The following is an 18,807-nucleotide window of genomic DNA, read 5'->3' on the forward strand; positions in this document are numbered from 1 at the left end:
GGATCCACTGCTCGTAGTTTCGAACAGGAAATATGCGCCATGACTCCAGGTAAAACTGACAGTCTACCAATTCACAAGGTACATGCTCCATTGATTACATTGTCAGCAACATGCAAGTAGACTTGGTCCGTTTTAGAAATGATCCCCAGTAGCCCATGGTTGTCGTAAGAGGCGACTAAGTTCAAGCTCATTGACTTGGGTGACATGTCATCGCATCTCAACGCATGGATGCTCACTGTGTCAATCACTATATGTCCAGTCCAGAATCGTTTATTTATAGCTATACACAGAATGCCGCGATAAACAACAAACAAACAATCAATGATCGCAAGGGAAACACCGTCATGTACACATAACGTACAATTCAAATCCTGGCACTTTCTCGTGTGTGAAAAGCAACAACAAATAACACTCAGCTACATGATCAGCAATATGTAAAGAAGGATCCCAGTTTACAAGGACAGCTTCATTGTAGTCGTAAAACATGATGATGCGTTACTTACCTGGATATGTAGAGAATCAAACCATCACGATACAATCGCATCATCTGATTGGCCATCATGACGTCATGGAAGCTTGCCTTTTTTTCGTTCGGGAAGAATATATCTGGCACCCATATCCTTTGAATACTTTGTGAGTCGAATTCGAGAAATGTAAGATTTCCAAATGAGGGACCAATGTTAAAGCTGACAAGACGTGTGTCCTTCCATTGTAGATGCAGTAAGACACTTAAGGTAAAGTCCTGCAACACAAGTGGAGATATACCATGAGTATATAATAGGTAGGTACATACAGTGAATCCTGGATGAATCGAACATTCCGCGGTTATTTCTGAGCTCGTTTATCTCAACACGCGTTAATTCGAACGATTTCACACGAAGTATCATCATTTGGCTTAACGGGGTTCGGATTAATGCCATAAAGGTGTTATTATCGCCAAACAAAGATGTCCTTGAAACTGATATTCTTAGTCCTCTTTGTAATATTGCATAAAAGGAAAACAGATCTTTATGACTAGGTGACGATTCACAATCGTTACAAAGTAAATGCTGTGGCTATCCTCGACAGTTTGAAATTTAACGAATTAGTTCAGATTTTCAGATTTAGTCTCGCATATTTGCGAAAGACGAAATATAATCGACTCACATGTCTTTGATAAGCGAACTAAACTTTACACACTGCAATTATTGTCATTATATTTGTTTATACATAATTATTTACACATCGTCAGTAAAGTTTTGAACCCTGAGTCTGAATGACAGCTATAATCTAAGCCTTTAAAAACAAGAAACGGTTCTCAGGTAAAATCCTTTAAAAATACATAACATTATCTTTCTTTGATTACAACAAAGTAGTATATGCGAGGAAGAAAACTCTCAAAAAGATCTGTGTAATATCATATCCAGAATACTTCTTACTTTATTGAGTGTTAAGGAATCTCCCTAAGATATAAACCCTGTTGGAAGTGTTAGGAAGAATTTATTAATATAACCGAGAGCTTGATACTTCTTCAGCATCCGTTTAATTTCTATCAAAGAAATGGTTTGATAAGGACCCTTTGGCCCAAATTATCTATACCAATATAAATTAAAAATCTTCAGGCAAGTTACCAGGAGCATATCCATATAAATAAATACAAGGCTTTATTTGTGTAATAACATGAATATTTAAGACTTGTGATAATAAATGATATGGTAACGTGAAGCTAGAACATTTTAGGAAACACTTTATGAACACTTCAGTATGAGAAGGTTTTTGACTTGGTTGGCTAGGTGGTTTGTTGTTTAACGCCGCACTCAGCAATACTTCAGCTATATGGCGGCGGTCTGTAAATAATCGAGTCTGGACCAGACAATGCGGTGATCAACATCATGAACATCAATCAGTGCAGTTGGGATACGATGACGTGTGTGAACCAAGTCAGCGAGCCTGACCACCCGATCCCGTTAGTCGCCTCTTACAAGCATGGGTTGCTGAAGATCAATTCTGACCCGGATCTTCAAGGGGGAGACAAGCATGGGCTGCTGAAGATCAATTCTGACCCGGATCTACACGGGTCAGATGTGCCTGAAGACAGTACAAATGCAATTGGTTCACGGACCGATTTTCTTTTGAAATTGGAAACTTCTCTTTCTATTTTTAAACCATTCTTATTTAAATTAGTGAGATTTATACACTGAAGTGTAGGAAGTAACATATGGGCATGTCGTATGATATCCCATTTTGTATCTATGCTACTTCAACACTATATACCAGTGACTTTCAGGATTGCCACATACCATATTTGCTTCGTTGATGGAGTCAATGCTATCCACGTACAGCATAACCTCGATATCTGTTGCCGTTTCTGAAAACAATAAAATATAAATGAGTATGATGATAAACAACAAAAAATAACCATAGCAACTACAGACATGGGGTCTGCTATTTGGCGCAAAACTCAGTGCTCAGCGCATAGCCTTATACATATGAGCCCGGTCAACGATTTTGTGTGCATTCAAATTGCATTCTCATCTCCTTGGGGAGAATAAAACCCAAGCTGCCCGTTATCGAGTGGTGAAGTTATTTTATTACTATGAAACCATATAGATTTGTATGTAACAGGAATATAAAGTCTGTTGATACAAAAGTGCCAGAGGATGTTTATGTTCGAAACTCATGTTTTGTCCAGTTGCGCATTTTACTTTACGTACCATGGGGCTTATAAATAGATTGTTATAATCTAAATGCGAAAAGTCTCAGACAGAGAAACAGGACCACTCTGTCTACTGAAACAAATACCACTGGGCGAAAAACGCGAAACAGCGGTGAAAACCATATCAGTGGATCCCTTAATGTCAGTGATGACACCGGTGTTATGAATGAACATTGTATAGCCATAGTGTCTATGTCCATGCAGCTCAAAGATAAATGACAATACAGTCAAATCCCGATGAGTCGAATGCCGGCGTTTCGAATATTATGCATAACTCGAAGTACCTGTCGCTCCCGACCATTCACTGTTAGTAAGGTGCCCCAATAAGTGATTGAAATCTGCTAAGTCGCGTTGTTTTAATAAAGTCTAATCTCTGGATGCTGCCAACTTCATACTGTCGCAACAAGTCTGCCTGGATGACGTCTTGTTTATTTGTGGATTGGGTAAAATCATTAGATAAAAAAAATGCTTAGGCGGAGGAATTAGGACTGAATCATCTTTTGTTTCTACCCTCATAGACATACCTATGTCTCGAATACATCGATAAGTCGAATTTATTACTTGGTCCCCAGCGATTCGACTCATCGGGATTTGACTGTATATTCAAAAAATATAAAATATGTACTTTACCTCATTGCGTCATGAAAAGTGTCACTGGTGTGTGAATGAGAGAGAGAGAAAGAGAGTCTGTGTGTCTGTGTGTGCGCTTTAAGCCATTTCAGCCTTGTCAGGGTACACCAGAAATGGAAACTACGCTGAGAGTCGAACACGGGCTTTCGGCGTGACGAGCGAACACTTTAAACCCCTAGATATCAATGAGATATTTACCCGTATATCAATGAGACAGAAATCAAACCATTCATTAACACGACCGAATATCTTAATTCAAGACACGTTAACTGCATTATTGCATCATGCCGCATCAATAACAGAAAACAGAGGCAATGACGAGGTGAGGTGAAATTAGGTTTGACGTCGTGCTTGAGAATATTTCGCTCATATGACGACGTGCATGCGTGTGTATGTGTATGTGCGGCTGCTTGTACTAGCCCAGACTTAGGCTGGTTTTATAGTGCTAGCCCACTGAGATACCATGCCGCAGTGAAGCATGAATACCCCACTCAGACACATTATACTGACTCCCGAGCCGACCAGTCCTTGTTGTACCAATTAATGCCGAGCGCCAGGCAGGAACCAACAAGTACCATATTTTAACGTCTTTTGGTATGACGCGGTCGGGGATCGAACCCGCGACCTTCCGCATTCCGGGCGGACGCTCTAACCACTACACCACGGATGCGGTCAGAGGCAATGACGATCCTCAAATATGACTTTTATTTGGACTCTAATGATTTAACAACTAAATGTGGGCTGCAAGATAAATGTACGTGTATTGAAATACCAGTTAATTACAAAAGGTGTTTCACCTGTATATACACGTAATTTGAATATGACAAAGGCAACATCTTTTTGCTCGATTGCGTCGCCTGTTCTAATTTGAAGAATAATACTTTGCTGTCAAAGTATGAAAACCTTCTCCATCGTTTTGTGCATGAGTACATTGGGAAGATCTAGAAAAGGTTGACAGGGAAATCTCATTAACAAGAATTCCCTATCGGGCCAACAAATATGGTTAAATGTGGGAAGTAGCACGGACTGGCCAGTCTTCTGTGGCGCCGTAATTCGCTGTGCCCAGAGTTGCGACGCTTGGGTAAGCCTGAAACCTATAATTGTGGGTTCGAATCCATGTTTGCCTCGACAATGCTTCCAAGTATGTCAACACCATACATGTGCTCGTGGAGTTCACATAAGTGATAATCGCCATGCATCACTTCGGGCTTTCATCCGACCTCAAGCTGATACACCTTGATATGACTTGAATATTGTTCAAAGCAGTAACTCACTCACTGACTCTAATACCAGCATCCGTTGTTCTCCAAAGTTATACAGTTGTATTCATTTTTTGTAAAGGATTCGAATTAATGAGGTTTCGCTTTATGAAATGACACATTGATCTGGAATCATAATTTTGTATTGACTAGGCACTGGAGTTTCCATTATCATATTTCATACGAAAATATACGAATGCATACATGTCCAATAGTACTATCAGCCAGACGTTCAAGAAACATACAAAAACATTTTCAACTGCACCTTATTTTATTTGATTTCATTAAAGGCTAGCTTGTTCTTACACATTACCCATAATTTCACAAAATAATTGCACTCAAAGCACTCAAAATCCATAGTACGAAATTAGAAGGAATGCATGCACTTCAAATCCACCCACGTGAGTTCTAATATAACACCGCCAGGCAATAAAAAACATCAGCAACATTAATTGGTCGAAAAATTTGAACAATTGAAACAACTTGGTGCAGTTTGAGTAAAATATGCTAACGTAATGGTACATTTCTTCTCAAGAGCTCCAGATCGTACAAGACACTCGGCGGCCCAAAGGAATTCTGTTGGATGGCAACCAACATCAGGGCTCTACTGAAGGATTGATGGGAGGAACTGTGTAAATTTCATGAAGGGTTCCAGATGCCTGTAATTGCTACACTATTCAAAAAAATGAATATCAGCTTCATTTTTTACTGTCAGAATGATGTATAACATCAGGGATCAGTATCCTATTATACAAGAAACATTGACACCCGTGGAAGAAATACTGGATATGTGTCAATACAACCGATCAAATCCGTACGGTACCTTCTGACGTATTGATATCCAATGTTGCATCAATTACGCCTTTAAGATGAATAAGGATCAGCATTATTAGCCGTGTGGGTCGCGTCGACATGAATAACGCCACCGGATGTACCTCTGATTTATGTACGTGGCTGTTTACCATGTAGAAAGCCTGGACTAGCAGATGTTGTTTGAGGCAGAATGCCGCGCTGCCTTTCTATGTTAATGTATGTCAAGATCTAGTGGCCTTTGTCTTGTTTATTATTACGTATTTTGAGCTGACATGTTTGTTGCTGATGGCCTAGAGTTCTTTAGAATATAGATGAAGCTGTTCAGAAACGTGTACTGTAAGGGTTACTGTATCCAAGACGTGTATGAGGGTGACTGTTTCACAGTTGTATGTGGGTGAATATTCCACAGCTGTATGTGGGTGAATATTCCACAGCTGTATGTGGGTGAATATTCCACAGTTGTATGTGGGTGAATATTCCACAGTTGTATGTGGGTGAATATTCCACAGTTGTATGTGGGTGAATATTCCACGGTTGCATGTGGGTGAATATTCGACAGCTGTATATGGGTGAATATTCCACAGTTGTGTATTGGTGAATATTCCACGGTTGTATGTGGGTGAATATTCCACAGCTGTATATGGGTGAATATTCCACAGTTGTACGTGGGTGAATATTCCACAGCTGTAAGTTGGTGAATATCCCACAGTTGCATATTGGTGAATATTCCACAGTTGCATGTGGGTGAATATCCCACAGTTGTATGTGGGTGAATATCCCATAGCTGTACGTGGGTGAATATCCCACAGTTGTATTTTGGTGAATATTCCACAGCTGTATGTGGGTGAATATTCCGCAGCTGTATGTGGGTGAATATTCTACAGTTGCATATTGGTGAATATTCCACAGTTGTATGTGGGTGAGTATCCCACAGTTGTAAGTGGACGAATTTAGTATATAATCGTAAACTGGTTGGATATTAAACTCGGGCTTGATAGCATGAACAACGTCTTGCGATAGGGTTTGATAAAAGGCAGGGAACACCAGACAATATAGCCGTCACTAACGATAATGAGAGATGAGAGTCACCGGTTAAAAGTAAGACTTGCTCGTAACTGGATCTGGAACCTATGGCAGAAACAATATAATGGTTCTCATCGCGGTAGTTAAATCCTGTGGTGATTCAGTGTGAAAATGTCCTCCGCATGTCCACCATAAACGTTTTGAAAGCCTGAAGCCTTGAATGCTGTAATCCCGATCAAACAAGTTGTGTCTATTGACAGACTATAAAATCTCCGCCCAGCAGGGTACTGGATAATTGCCTGATAAGGCGGGTAATTCGGAATTAACCATCCTGCTATACATAACTGTAAATGAACGAAATCATCCTTATTACTTACCGCCCTTCTGTTTGTTTGATATACACCCCTCCGTACTGCTCAAAGCAATTCAAACAAGATCTGCGGTCTTAAACGCAGGTTTACAAAAACATTAAACATTTCATTTTACTATGGATCAGCAAAGATAAATTTGAATTACCAATAACATGATTTTTTAACATTAATAAATTATACGATCATAAAAAGCATCGTATAAGACAGCTGGTTGACATGCGTTATGTATTACCCCAATTCCAAAGTTCTTAAGAAAACATTCAGTATTTTGCTGATTAATTAAGATAATTTTGACAGCATGGTCCCTACAAGCCTCTAAAAGAAACAAAAAATGTGGAGATGTATTTTACAGGTGAGTGAACATGACCACAGCTGGTCGGAATGAAATCCCCGAGAATAAATGCAATTTCAAACATTTGGTGTACTTCGCAACCTCACTTACAGGCGTTGTGGCATGTGCGTTATTTACCAATCTCCACTGACCCCAGGTGCCCGTGAGCATGCACCAAGTACCAATGCCAGAGCTTAATAAGTTAAGGCAACATTCGTCCAAACACTGTATCATCACGCGGCTCTAAAACACCGGCTGACGGCGAACTGCATTTCAATGACCTCAACATTAAAGACTACTGCTCCACCAAGCCCAATCAATTGTATAAACATCTTTTCCTGTCTAAACTACACCCTTTGATTTGCACATCTCTGGCTTCCACGCCTTTCCTAACAGGCTTTATCAGCTTACTGCCAAGTCAATTATTTCAATTATGTTGTTTTCTTTGTTACATTCAGCATATATCCATCCCCGACAACCTCACTTTACATTTCTGCTTGACAGCTGTACAAGAATCTGTATAGAAAGGTCGCACTCACTATGAAGTTATGTGTATACAGGTTTGACAATCTTGTACGTCCAACTTCTAAAATGCCGCTAAAAGAAGTTACAGTATTGGAAATGGTGTCATCAGCGACCCATTTTAAATATTGTTAAAAGGAATATTTGTCTTAATATTAATATATTAATACGAATATATTTTGAAAGTAACCTCGATCGAATTTTTAAGTGAAGCGCCTGTTATCGCACTAGATCCTGTGATGATTAACTTAAATGCATGGGTAAAAATTCAGAGGTTAAGTGGTGAAGCCAGGTTGTCCGAAACCGTTTTACAAACATTCCGTTATATAATTTGCATGTGACGTAGTTGAAACTTAAAGGCCAGGAAGTACGAACGAGTGCAATTCCAAGAAGAATCATTGCCTAGGAAACATCAGAGCCCTTTGCTCTGGTACTTGTTAAATCTATTTTGGAATTGAATCGGGGGGATTATGGCAGCCCGGTAACGCAAGGTGTTATAGCCGTGTTCCCACACACTACAGCCTTTCAGGCACGTTGATAACATCAACGCAGAGATAGAAACAGAAGAACTGGAAGGGTCTGGTGTTAGAGACAGATGACTGCTGGTGTTGAATGCAACAGGCGGTTACCTGAGTTATAGTTTGGGGGCGTGTTCTTGACATCCTGGTCACCTGTCTTGGCGGTATTCAGAAGTAGTTCCAAAAGTTGAGATCTGAAAAATAGCAATGACAATTGTTAGGAATATATGACACTCAAGCATCAAACACAAACAGAAAAACACCGGCATAATCCAAACTTTTCAAACAGTTGAAGGCACGGATGGGTTGTTCGACCTGGGCACCGCAATTTGCTGTTCAGGGTGCTGTTGTATACAACAACCTTAGCGCAAAGACTACCTTAAGTCTATGTTAAAATATTGGAGTTACGGTCACCTTAGCGCTATGATCTCTTTGAACAACGGCACGCAGATCTATGTTCTTAAGAGACGACTAATCAACGGGATCGGAAGGTCAGGCTCGCTGACTTGGCTGACACATGTCATCGACAGATAGCTTGATGCCCATGTTGTTGGTCACTGGATTGTCTGGTTCAGACTCGAATATTTACAGACCGCCGCCATAGAGCTGGAATATTGCTGAGTGCGGCGTTAAACAAACACAATCAGATCTGTGTCCTAGTGGCACGCAAGAAACCTATGATAATGGGTTCGAGTCCTTGTTTCTCCCGATTATGTTTCTAGGTTTGTCAGTACCAACCGTGCTTACAAAGTAATAAACGTACATGACACACCAACATAACAGTAACACTGCTGATAGCTCACTCAAACCACCAGTATACTCCAACTCAGTCCTTCCTCTCACATCAAGCTGAAACGCCGTGATATAACTGGAATACTGCTCCCTCACTCACTCTGGTCTAGTCCCGTCTTAGGATGCCACATGTACATTTGTAGGTATAAGGTAGGTGGATGTAAGTGTTGTTTTCTCATTAACTGTGGCAGTGGGTAGTCTATAGGTTAAAGCCTTCACCCATCATGCTTCGTTTCGTGTTCAATTCCCCATCTGGGTATACTGTATGTGAACTCCCTTCAAGGGTTCTCCCGCTGTACTATGGAATCTATAACCCTCTCAGCTACTCAATTTCTAATCAGCAAAGTTTGGCGAAATGTTTCTTCAATACTTTCTGCAAAAATGGTTACATACCTATATTCCTCCTTATTGTTCGCGAAACATTTCTAATGTTCAAATACGTATCAGAGATAATCGGATACATGATGGAATATAATGTAATTAATGTATGTACTTTTCAAGATGAACAATCTTAATTTATACTGTTATAATAAAATCAAATCTAAACATTTTTCAAAAGTTAATTGCCATCACGGAAACTGACGTTACAATAACGTCGCTTTCAGCGAAGCCGATTAGACGTAACATCGTAATAATTGAAAAAAGACAAATATAGTAGATTTTGATGAACTTGATCAAAAGCTGGTTTATCAGGTCGATCATTAATATGGTATGAATGGTTCTGATAAAAGGACGGCTCTGAGTCTCGTGAGAATGTGACCATGTAATCACGCCATCTGTTTACGGCGTTCAGAATGACCTTTTTGAACTCATTACTCAACGTGAGGCCGCAGAGAATACGAAGTCACTAGGAATGCATAGATAAGCGATGACCATGAAAGGGAAATTGATGCGTAAACTCATAAAAGGAAAAGGTAAAATGATTTGATTAAGGTGGGATAAAAAGCTTTCCTCCAACTGACGTTGAATATAAGTCACTGAGCCTCACTGGGACATCATAGCGTTTTTATGATTGTTTTGCAGACAAGTCCACGTTACTATCTGGTACTTCATCTGATTTCAAATCTTTCTTTGATTAATGCCTATATAACTGTCACCAATGCTAGCAACAATATACCGTTACCAATTGTTTATCCATATATAGTGACTACGTTTATAAATAACCTCTGGATATAACGAACTGTTCCGGACACTTGCTGTATACTTCAATCACAATGTGTATAACGAACTACGGTTATTTCGAACTAAAATTAGCGGTCCCCTTGAGTTCGTTGTAACCATAGTTTACTGCATGTACAGGTCTTTTTAAATACGATTTTTTCGTTTCTGTAAAATTGTAAATAAATTAGACCCAATATCATTTTCGTAATTCAAATGTCTCTGAATCTCACAAGGGCATTACAAAATATCATCAGTTCATATATCACTTATCAGAAACATTTGGATACAGAAATGACGCTTCACTCTTATCGAAGTGTAGATTATCTGCAACTAATTCACCGACTACTGGTCTCCTTTCTGCAATAACATTTTAGGTACTTCAATTTCACCTGAATTACATGGCACAAAATGCACCTGCAGTTCAGTTTTTTCAAATGAAGTGAGATGTTTTTCTCATCTATTGCATTTGTACTACATGAAATGTCCGAGCAGCATGTCGCACTGTATTTATCTTCATGCAATTTTATTCATGTCAACTTTCACTATGCAATTTCAATCTGAACAAACATTTTGTAATTTTGAAGGAGTATTTTAAGCGAGTGTATACTTTCAAGCAATATGTACATAGTCAGTACTGTTCTGATCCAACATAACGTCCACATCTTTGGCTATATTGACCAGGCAAGCATTTGCCAATCTTAACGAATTGGCTTGTCTAGATGAGAAAATAGAATGAGTAATGTAGTTACCCTTTGGACGACACCCTTTGCTCGTTTTCCCTCTACGACCACACATGGCAGACAAACATTATCCACAAGTATGATATAGATGATGAAAATGAGAAATGAATGCCTGCCAGGATGCGGGTCAGGTCTCAGATCTTGCCCCGGACATAGATGAGGCGTTGATCGTGGGAAGAGCTATAACTCAGCGGTTGATTGGACATTTGTCACATCAAATCGACATCGCTTACTGCTGCAGTAATACGAAAAGCCGCTGTCTTAGACGCTGCTGGCAGTGAGGATGAGCTCTGATATACTGTGTTGCTCTTTAGTTACGTTGCATCGTGTTAGGGGCGGTGGGGTGGCCTAGTGGTTAAAGCGTTCGCTCGTCACGCTGAAGACTCGGGTTCGATTCCCCATATGGGTACAATGTGTGAAGCCCATTTCTGGTGTCCTCCGCCGTGATATTGCTGGAATGTTGTTAAAAGCGGCGTAAATCCAAACTCACTCACCCACTCATTTGTTTGTTCTTTAGCGCTGGCGGTCTGTATGTAATCGCGTCTGGACCAGACAATCCCGCGATCAACATCATGAGCATCGATCTACGCAATTGGGATAGGGTGACATGTGTCAACCAAGTCAGCGAGCCTGACCACCCGATCCCGTTAGTCGCCTCTTACAACAATCATGGATTGCTGAAGGTCCATTCTAACCCGGATGTTCACGAGTTGATGGTTTCTGTGTCACATGGAGGGTATGATGCCGACAAACCTTGTAAAATAAAATACTACTGGTGAATCTTGGATTTGAACCATGGTCGTAATTCTCTGGCATAGGCAACCCTGTATAGTTGACCCCTGAGACGACCTCACCCCGTGTACGTCGGAACCACGGCAATCATCCGATGGTACACAAAACCTCAAGAGGGATAAACGAAAAAGTATATTTTTATGAAGAGAGGTGTTATTGAAGACTGAACAGGCGCATATCTCATTATGTTATTGTAAAGAAGATATTTAAGCCCAACGCTGAAATCTTAAGCTAAACACCAGATGTGGCAAAAATATCAGGACGTTTCCCGTTTGTATACACATTGTAGCCCTCGGGATATCAGCTCAGATTGATTTTAAAGTGAACAGAGTACACACAAAATGTGAGATTACATCTAATTGAATTCGCGTTTTTTGGCTAGATAGTTAGTTCACAAAGTCATGAACTGAGCTACACGTGTGTTATATACGCTTGCGGATGTGTACTGAGAACGAAAGCATCAAATTGGAGCGGAAACTGTCTTTTGCAGGTGCAATTTATACACAAACGCGAAATTACCTGACATAAACATGTAATTGTTTAAAGTTCCTGTGATAAGGATTTTCATCAGCACGGAATATTGCCTTGAGGAATCTGTTCTGTTCAAAGTCAATAGTCACAAACACATACAGAGGCAAGTCAAGTAATCATCTGAAACCACACGAGAACGTATAGTATAAGTCAAAATGGGGTAAATGCACCCACCATCCTTTTTGTCACTGACGTATCCAATTTGGAAATGACTTCCACCTATCTACCATAACATATCTACTGGAACCTTGAATGTTAAAAATCCGATCAAACGTTTAAGGAAAAGTCGCAATACGGTCTTTTAAATCTTCGCGAAAACAACTTCTTGACTGTACCTTGTCTGTAGTTGTGAAATGGGGCTACTGGAATATTACTCGACTTAAAGGGAAAGTTGACTATTGGGCAGTTGAAGACTTGTCATTATGTCTTGAGGACAGGTTTTTTTGTGTGTGTGTTTTCCACCAAACTGAATCTTTATGGATAGCTGTAACTGTGATGACAGATGGGTTAAAGCAAAATCAAATATACTGATACGTGATGATGACAGATTTCTTCCACAGTTCACATATAGCATGAGTTATTTGGTAAAACGTCATGTAGTCCTGCGTACATAGGGTGGTTATGTTGTACGATGCCTTGTCTGTGGAAACGTGACGCATTACATGCGAAGCACCAAACTTTGGACGAGAGCTGGCTGGGATAGAGTGCGTGTACTTCAATTATGTTTCCTCTTTTTCAGTCTGAGTATTTTGACATCCTGACAAAGCCCACTCTTGAAGACATTCCAAGGGTTCTTTAATTCTGTTGGCGTATGCATTGTCATTGCATCGACTGCATCCATAATTATTTTAAACTCCACGAGATAACAGGCTATACACGACATGTTGGTTCAAATTGGTGTCTAGTCGATGAATACTGGTAACTAACGATCGTTCAAATTGTGAACAACAGAAAAATGGCCTGTTGTAATACGAAATTTGAAATATTGTGGGGCATTCAGGAAAACCGCTTATACTTACGCTTAAAGTTTATGGTTTGGAAAATGTTTCAACGCAGTATGAAGAACACTACACTTTTGTGGTATCTGGCTGTTTGTAGAGCCCATCCAAAAGCAAAGGCTGATCACGAGTATAACCAATTGTTCTTGAAGGAGAGGCTTCAATGGTATCATCTACCCCTCGTCGTCACCTTGTCGTAGGGGTGACGGAATATTTTCCAAATAAGAGTTAAACCAATTTCACTACCTTATTCACTACAAAAGCTGCAAATCCATCGCATTTACCATTCCTTTGCTTACATATTACTCGCACTGTATACTATCAATTTGACACACACCAGCCAAAATTCACCCCCACAACTCTTCACATCTACATGCTTGTCTATTAGGTTTCTCCTATAGATGTAGGTACGTCATTGCTTCCAGAATCGGTACTGCTGGATGCTAGCTACATATTGTGGCCAAGGAAAATCTGTTTCCTTTTCCTAAGGAACTACAATTCTGCCCAAAACACACAAACATATTTAAACGCATAATGACAGACGTTGAAGGTTCCGTATTTGGAGATGCGTGTTATCTGCCTTACCAGTTAAGAGATGGACTGCAGCAACGCTTTCGTGTTTCAAAGGATGTTCCATATTATATAATCTGACAGCACAGACGTCAGAGCCTCTGTAAATATCCGGACGGCTTCTCCTACACTTGATTACTTCGCCAAAGAACGTATCCTGTAGCAAGGGTCTTCAAGACCTTGGGCCAACATGTTACTGACTTTAAATACAATCACCCAACTTTGTTAAAGTGAAATCTATTTTAGAAACGTACTTAAACTAGATCTTCACATGCAAGCATCCAGACTCATAAACCGGGAGAGGGCTATCTGTAAGTGGAACCTCGAGCTCAAAGCATGCACCAGGAGAAATTGGTCACCAGTCTTATTTGCAGAGTTAGTATCTTGAAGATTTACAATATAGCTAAGATTGGTTGCAACGGTTTGTTTGGCACAGGTGTTACAAATAATCGACATGCATGCTGATACAGTCTTGACACAAAAATCTGTTTTGCTAGGCACGATATAAATATTTCTGAGACTGCGCGATCACAGTTACTAAGAAAATAGACATTATTTTTAAAAAAAACAAAGGAGGAGTATATGAATATACACCATATATATGTAAAAAGTGAGTGAGTTTAGTTTTACGTCGCTTTAGCAATATTCCAGCAATATCATGGCGGGGGAAAACTAGATTTGGGATTCACACATTGTACCCATGTGGGGAATAGAACCCGTGTCTTCTGCGTGACGAGCTTACGCTTTAGCAAGTAGGCTGCCCCACCACCCATATGTGAAAAGAATTGCTTGGAGCAGAATTCACGAAGTTAGGTGAAAACAAAACTTGACCCAGTTCCAGCCATCGAGAAGTCGTAGGTAACATGAAACCATTAGCAGTAGACTGAGAAAGAAAAGTTCCACCGTAGGCTGTCGACTCGGTCTGTGACACTCAAAGACTTTGATTGACGCTCGAGGGTCTATGTCTTGATCCGTCTAATCTCTGAAATTACTTCATATTCATCCCTTGTGATTGCAGACAGTGCCTGAAGCGGTAAGGATCCCGTTTTGACTTAAATGTGATACTGAGTAACACTATTACCCTTAAAGCCGCAACAAATCCCAGAGCTTTTTCACTACAGTTGAGCGTCTACGGTCGTGATAAGAACATGTATGAAACGTTCGGTTGCGCTTGTTTAATTGAATATCATGCTCCAAGACACAACCTCTGAAAGTATTCATCTTGTGGGATGAGACTGCATTTATGTCAATGTTCATTACGATCACTTGTAAGGGCACGATAACATTCAAGTCCATTGCCATGCGAGAGTCGACAGTCAATTGTATATACGCATGGCTGCATGTACAGGAAGCGCACTACATACTGTTTAACATCAGGGGCGCTGGGGTAGCCTAGTGGTTAAAGCGTTCGCTCGTCACGCCGAAGAACCGGGTTCGATTCCCGACAGATACAATGTGCGAAGCCGATGTTTTATGTCCCCGCCGTGACATTGCTGGAATATTGCTAAAAGCGGCAAACTATAAACTCGCTCATTCACCTTTAAGATCACTTCTCCCTTCTCCCGCATGGCTGTGAAATATTACAGCATTATCATGATAAATATTGCAAAAGTGTTTAAAAAACTTTAAAGCCATAAAACGAGACCCTCTTGAGAAGGTTTCCAGTATCTACAGCTCATCACCACTCAAAACAGGTGGTTAAGTGCTTGAAGAAAGTAATCAAATGTTAGCTTGACAGGTATACAGAAGTGCATCAAATAACTGAAAATATACAACTTCCTTGCATGGCTGTAGTTTTACAGTAATATCCATTGACTTCCGGGCAAAACGGATACACCCATGTTTAATGGTCGCTAAAATGAAACAAACAAAAAATGGTCGTTCAGTGCTGATGTTTTGTTTGTTTGTTTGTTAACGCTGCACTCAGCAATATTCCAGCTATAAGACGGCGGTCTGTAAATAATCGCTTCTGGACCAGACAACCCAGTGATAAACATCATGAGTATCGATCTATGTATTTGGGATACGATGACATGTGTCAACCAAGTCAGCGAGCCTGACCACCCGATCCCGTTAGTCACCTCTTACGACAAGTATGGGGTGCTGAAGACCAAGTCTAACCCGGATCTTCACGGGTCTAATGCTGATGTATTTCGTACTGATATCATGGATATGCTTTTTTTTTTTGGCATTTTTGGGTGACTGCTTCAACTCTGTTGCCGTTTTGAATGTGTGTACTACAATGTATATTGGTCAAATCAAATTTTCAGTGTATACGTTCTTCTGTTCTGTATGGTTTACAGACTTTATTTATAGCCTCTATGGAAATATAACTGGATTCAGAAAATAAAGTTTAGTATTAAGTTCGGAAAACACACTGGGTTAGACAAAGATCAGAAGTTTACTAATAGCTTTGATGACCAACTGCCCAACGAATAAGTAAAGTTTGAACATTCTGGTTATAACATAGCGAGTCGAGAAATTAGCAACCTTCGACTTGCCAAAATCGGCGCATAATGTTGACATGTGAATCGAGTACAATAACACACTATGAACCAAGCCACTGTGGTCATTCACCATGTTCTGTTCATAACCGACAAATACGCTGCTAAACCTGGACAAGCACCTTGTAATGTTACAGTGTGATCGCTTTGAAGAACATTGCCCTGAACCCAGAATTTCCCTCGCCTGTATGTATCAATAAACTGCCAGTACTTTGATGAAACAGCAAGTGAGTATGGCAACATCATTTTGATTTCACCGAGTCATAGATCTCACATTGTATCCATAGGGATCATCAAACTAGGTCGCACCTGAGTCCAAAGAGCAGGAGGAACATATGCAGAAAATGATGCATGTAAGAAACAGAAACACACCGGTAATCGGTAAGAGAACGTAAATGAATAAAGATACCACATTCCATGAGAACTGACCAATGTGTACAAATGCAATGCAAAAAGACCTTCATTCGAAACCCGACAAATCCTTTTGTAGGACATTGCCTTCCCTCAGCCTATGAGTAATTCTGAGTAATTCCAGACTCCCTTCATCACCAGCCTGATGGCTCCCCATGGCAATATCAGGAGAACTGGCAGAAGATGCCCAACCTTCAAGTATCGCTTGTACTGCGTTAGGTAACAAGTAGGCTTTTATGTACATGCTGGATCCTGGCCAAGATGGAAATTTAAAAGTACGATGCGAAACATTACCCTTTATTACATGCATTTTCCTACTTCATTTGGTTCTGACGAGGAGTTATAACCGTGGTTTCATTCCCGTTAACTCATAAAACATGTAAATGTGGGGTAAACGCAGTGTAATTTTTGCAATTACGGTTTTGGTCTTAGAGATTCGTCTGACTCTTATTACCACATTATAATATTGGTGTAGTTACTGTACAATTCAATTTAAAATTGACTTAATCTAAAATAATGTTATTAAGACTGTTACATTTACACTATTCTTTATCTTTACTAATATTATTAATTATCTCAAAACACATTCTTTAAATTAATCAAATATCCAATACTCATCATTTTGAAATGAGCTTCGGTAACAAATGATAAACGATGCAATTCCCTATTTGACGTATGACACATGTTCCAGGTGTTTTTCGGGTTAATAATTGACTAGCCTTCTCGTGTGTTTATGGCGGTGCCACCTTTCACAAACACCTGGTATCATCACTATTTGATAGTGAATTATAAACATATTCTCACGATATAGTCGTAATCGCACACTCGACTCTGCTCTTGGCACGGATTTGTTGTGGAAAGGGTTTTGTCGCTTTTATTCAATACCGCTACGAGTGAGTGAATGAGGATATTCCAGCACTATCACGGCAGGGGACACACACATTGTACCCATGTGGGGAATCGAACCCGGATCTTCAGCGTGATGAGCGAACGCTTTAACCATCAAGCTACCCCACCGCCCGAATAGTTAAGATATATCATTGTCAGACTGTTGAGGAAAGTAAACAAGGGATACAAGCCGTAGACGTTTACCACTGTAGTCTCATACCATGCTAAAGTAAAACAAATAATCAAATCAGGGAGAATCAAGGATTCGAATCCATTCTCACCAGATCATAACACGGCGAAGGGACGTAACTCTACACAGTATCGTGGTTCACTGAGGCACGCTAACAAAAAATTAACTGACACATAAATCCACTTTCTGAACCTCCCCAATACTGTCAACATGATCGTGTCGTGTCAATATGACCAGACAGTTTATATCGATGTTAGTCTATTTAACATCGATCAGAATCATGAGGCCTTTGAAGTTAAAATGAAAGAATTAAAAAGCCAGTTAAGAATGTGTCTTCAAACGGTTTTCAACAGTGGATAAATCTTACCGTCCTCCAATAATCACGACAGGGGGCAAAACATTGTTTCGTTCCATGTGTGGAAACACTCTATGTAACTGCTGTTTAAAATGTATTCATTGTTAATATTTAAAGATTGTATTTGAAGTGGAGCATATTGGATAGATACTGTGATTTATGGGAGCAAATATACTCAGATTGTTGAGTAGGTATTCATGATGTGATTCAATAGACAAGTTGATCATGTTATTTTGCGTGATTGTAGTTATTGGAGTTTAATGAGTGGACGTTGCACTAAACAGTTTATGCGGTATAGTGGATGTACGTCTGCCCACAGAACGGGAGGTCTTCGATTCGATCCCTCCCCGACCGAGTCATTACCGGTAATACGTTAAAAGCGTTAAAAGAAGGTTCTTTTTGTTTACCTGGAACTTGGTATAAATACTCTCCTCTCTCTCTTTCTCTCTATCTCCCTCTCTCTCTCTTCCCTCTATATCGCTCTCCCTCTCTCTGTTCCTCTGTCTCTCTTTATCTCCCTTTCTCTCTGGCTTCCTGCTCCCTCTATATCGCCCCCCCCGTCTCTGTCCGTTTTTCTCTCTCCCCCTCTATATCTCTCTCCCTCTCTCTCTGTCTCTGTCCCTCTATCTCTTTCTTTCTCTCCATTTCTCTGTCCCTCTATATCTCTATCGCCCTCTCTATCTCTCTCCCAGTCTCTCTCTCTCTCTCTCTCT

The 18,807-nt window shown here is 40.1% G+C and overlaps 1 protein-coding gene across 3 annotated transcripts in view; it reads right to left on the reverse strand.

The window, feature by feature from the left end:
• The window catches only part of LOC124280228 (glycine receptor subunit alpha-1-like), a 70,823-nt gene that overhangs the window by 5,885 nt on the left and 46,131 nt on the right, over positions 1 to 18,807 (reverse strand). For all 3 annotated transcript variants that reach the window (XM_046716130.1, XM_046716133.1, XM_046716132.1), the window contains 3 exons: positions 8,274 to 8,356; positions 2,280 to 2,347; positions 504 to 742 (listed from right to left, as the gene is read on the reverse strand). In XM_046716130.1, the coding sequence (XP_046572086.1) occupies positions 504 to 742; positions 2,280 to 2,347; positions 8,274 to 8,356 (390 nt within the window). The remainder of the gene's footprint in view (positions 1 to 503; positions 743 to 2,279; positions 2,348 to 8,273; positions 8,357 to 18,807) is intronic.

This window comes from Haliotis rubra, unplaced genomic scaffold (genome assembly GCF_003918875.1).
Source record: "Haliotis rubra isolate DU_JTF1 unplaced genomic scaffold, ASM391887v1 Scf262, whole genome shotgun sequence".
NCBI classification, from domain to species: domain Eukaryota; kingdom Metazoa; phylum Mollusca; class Gastropoda; order Lepetellida; family Haliotidae; genus Haliotis; species Haliotis rubra.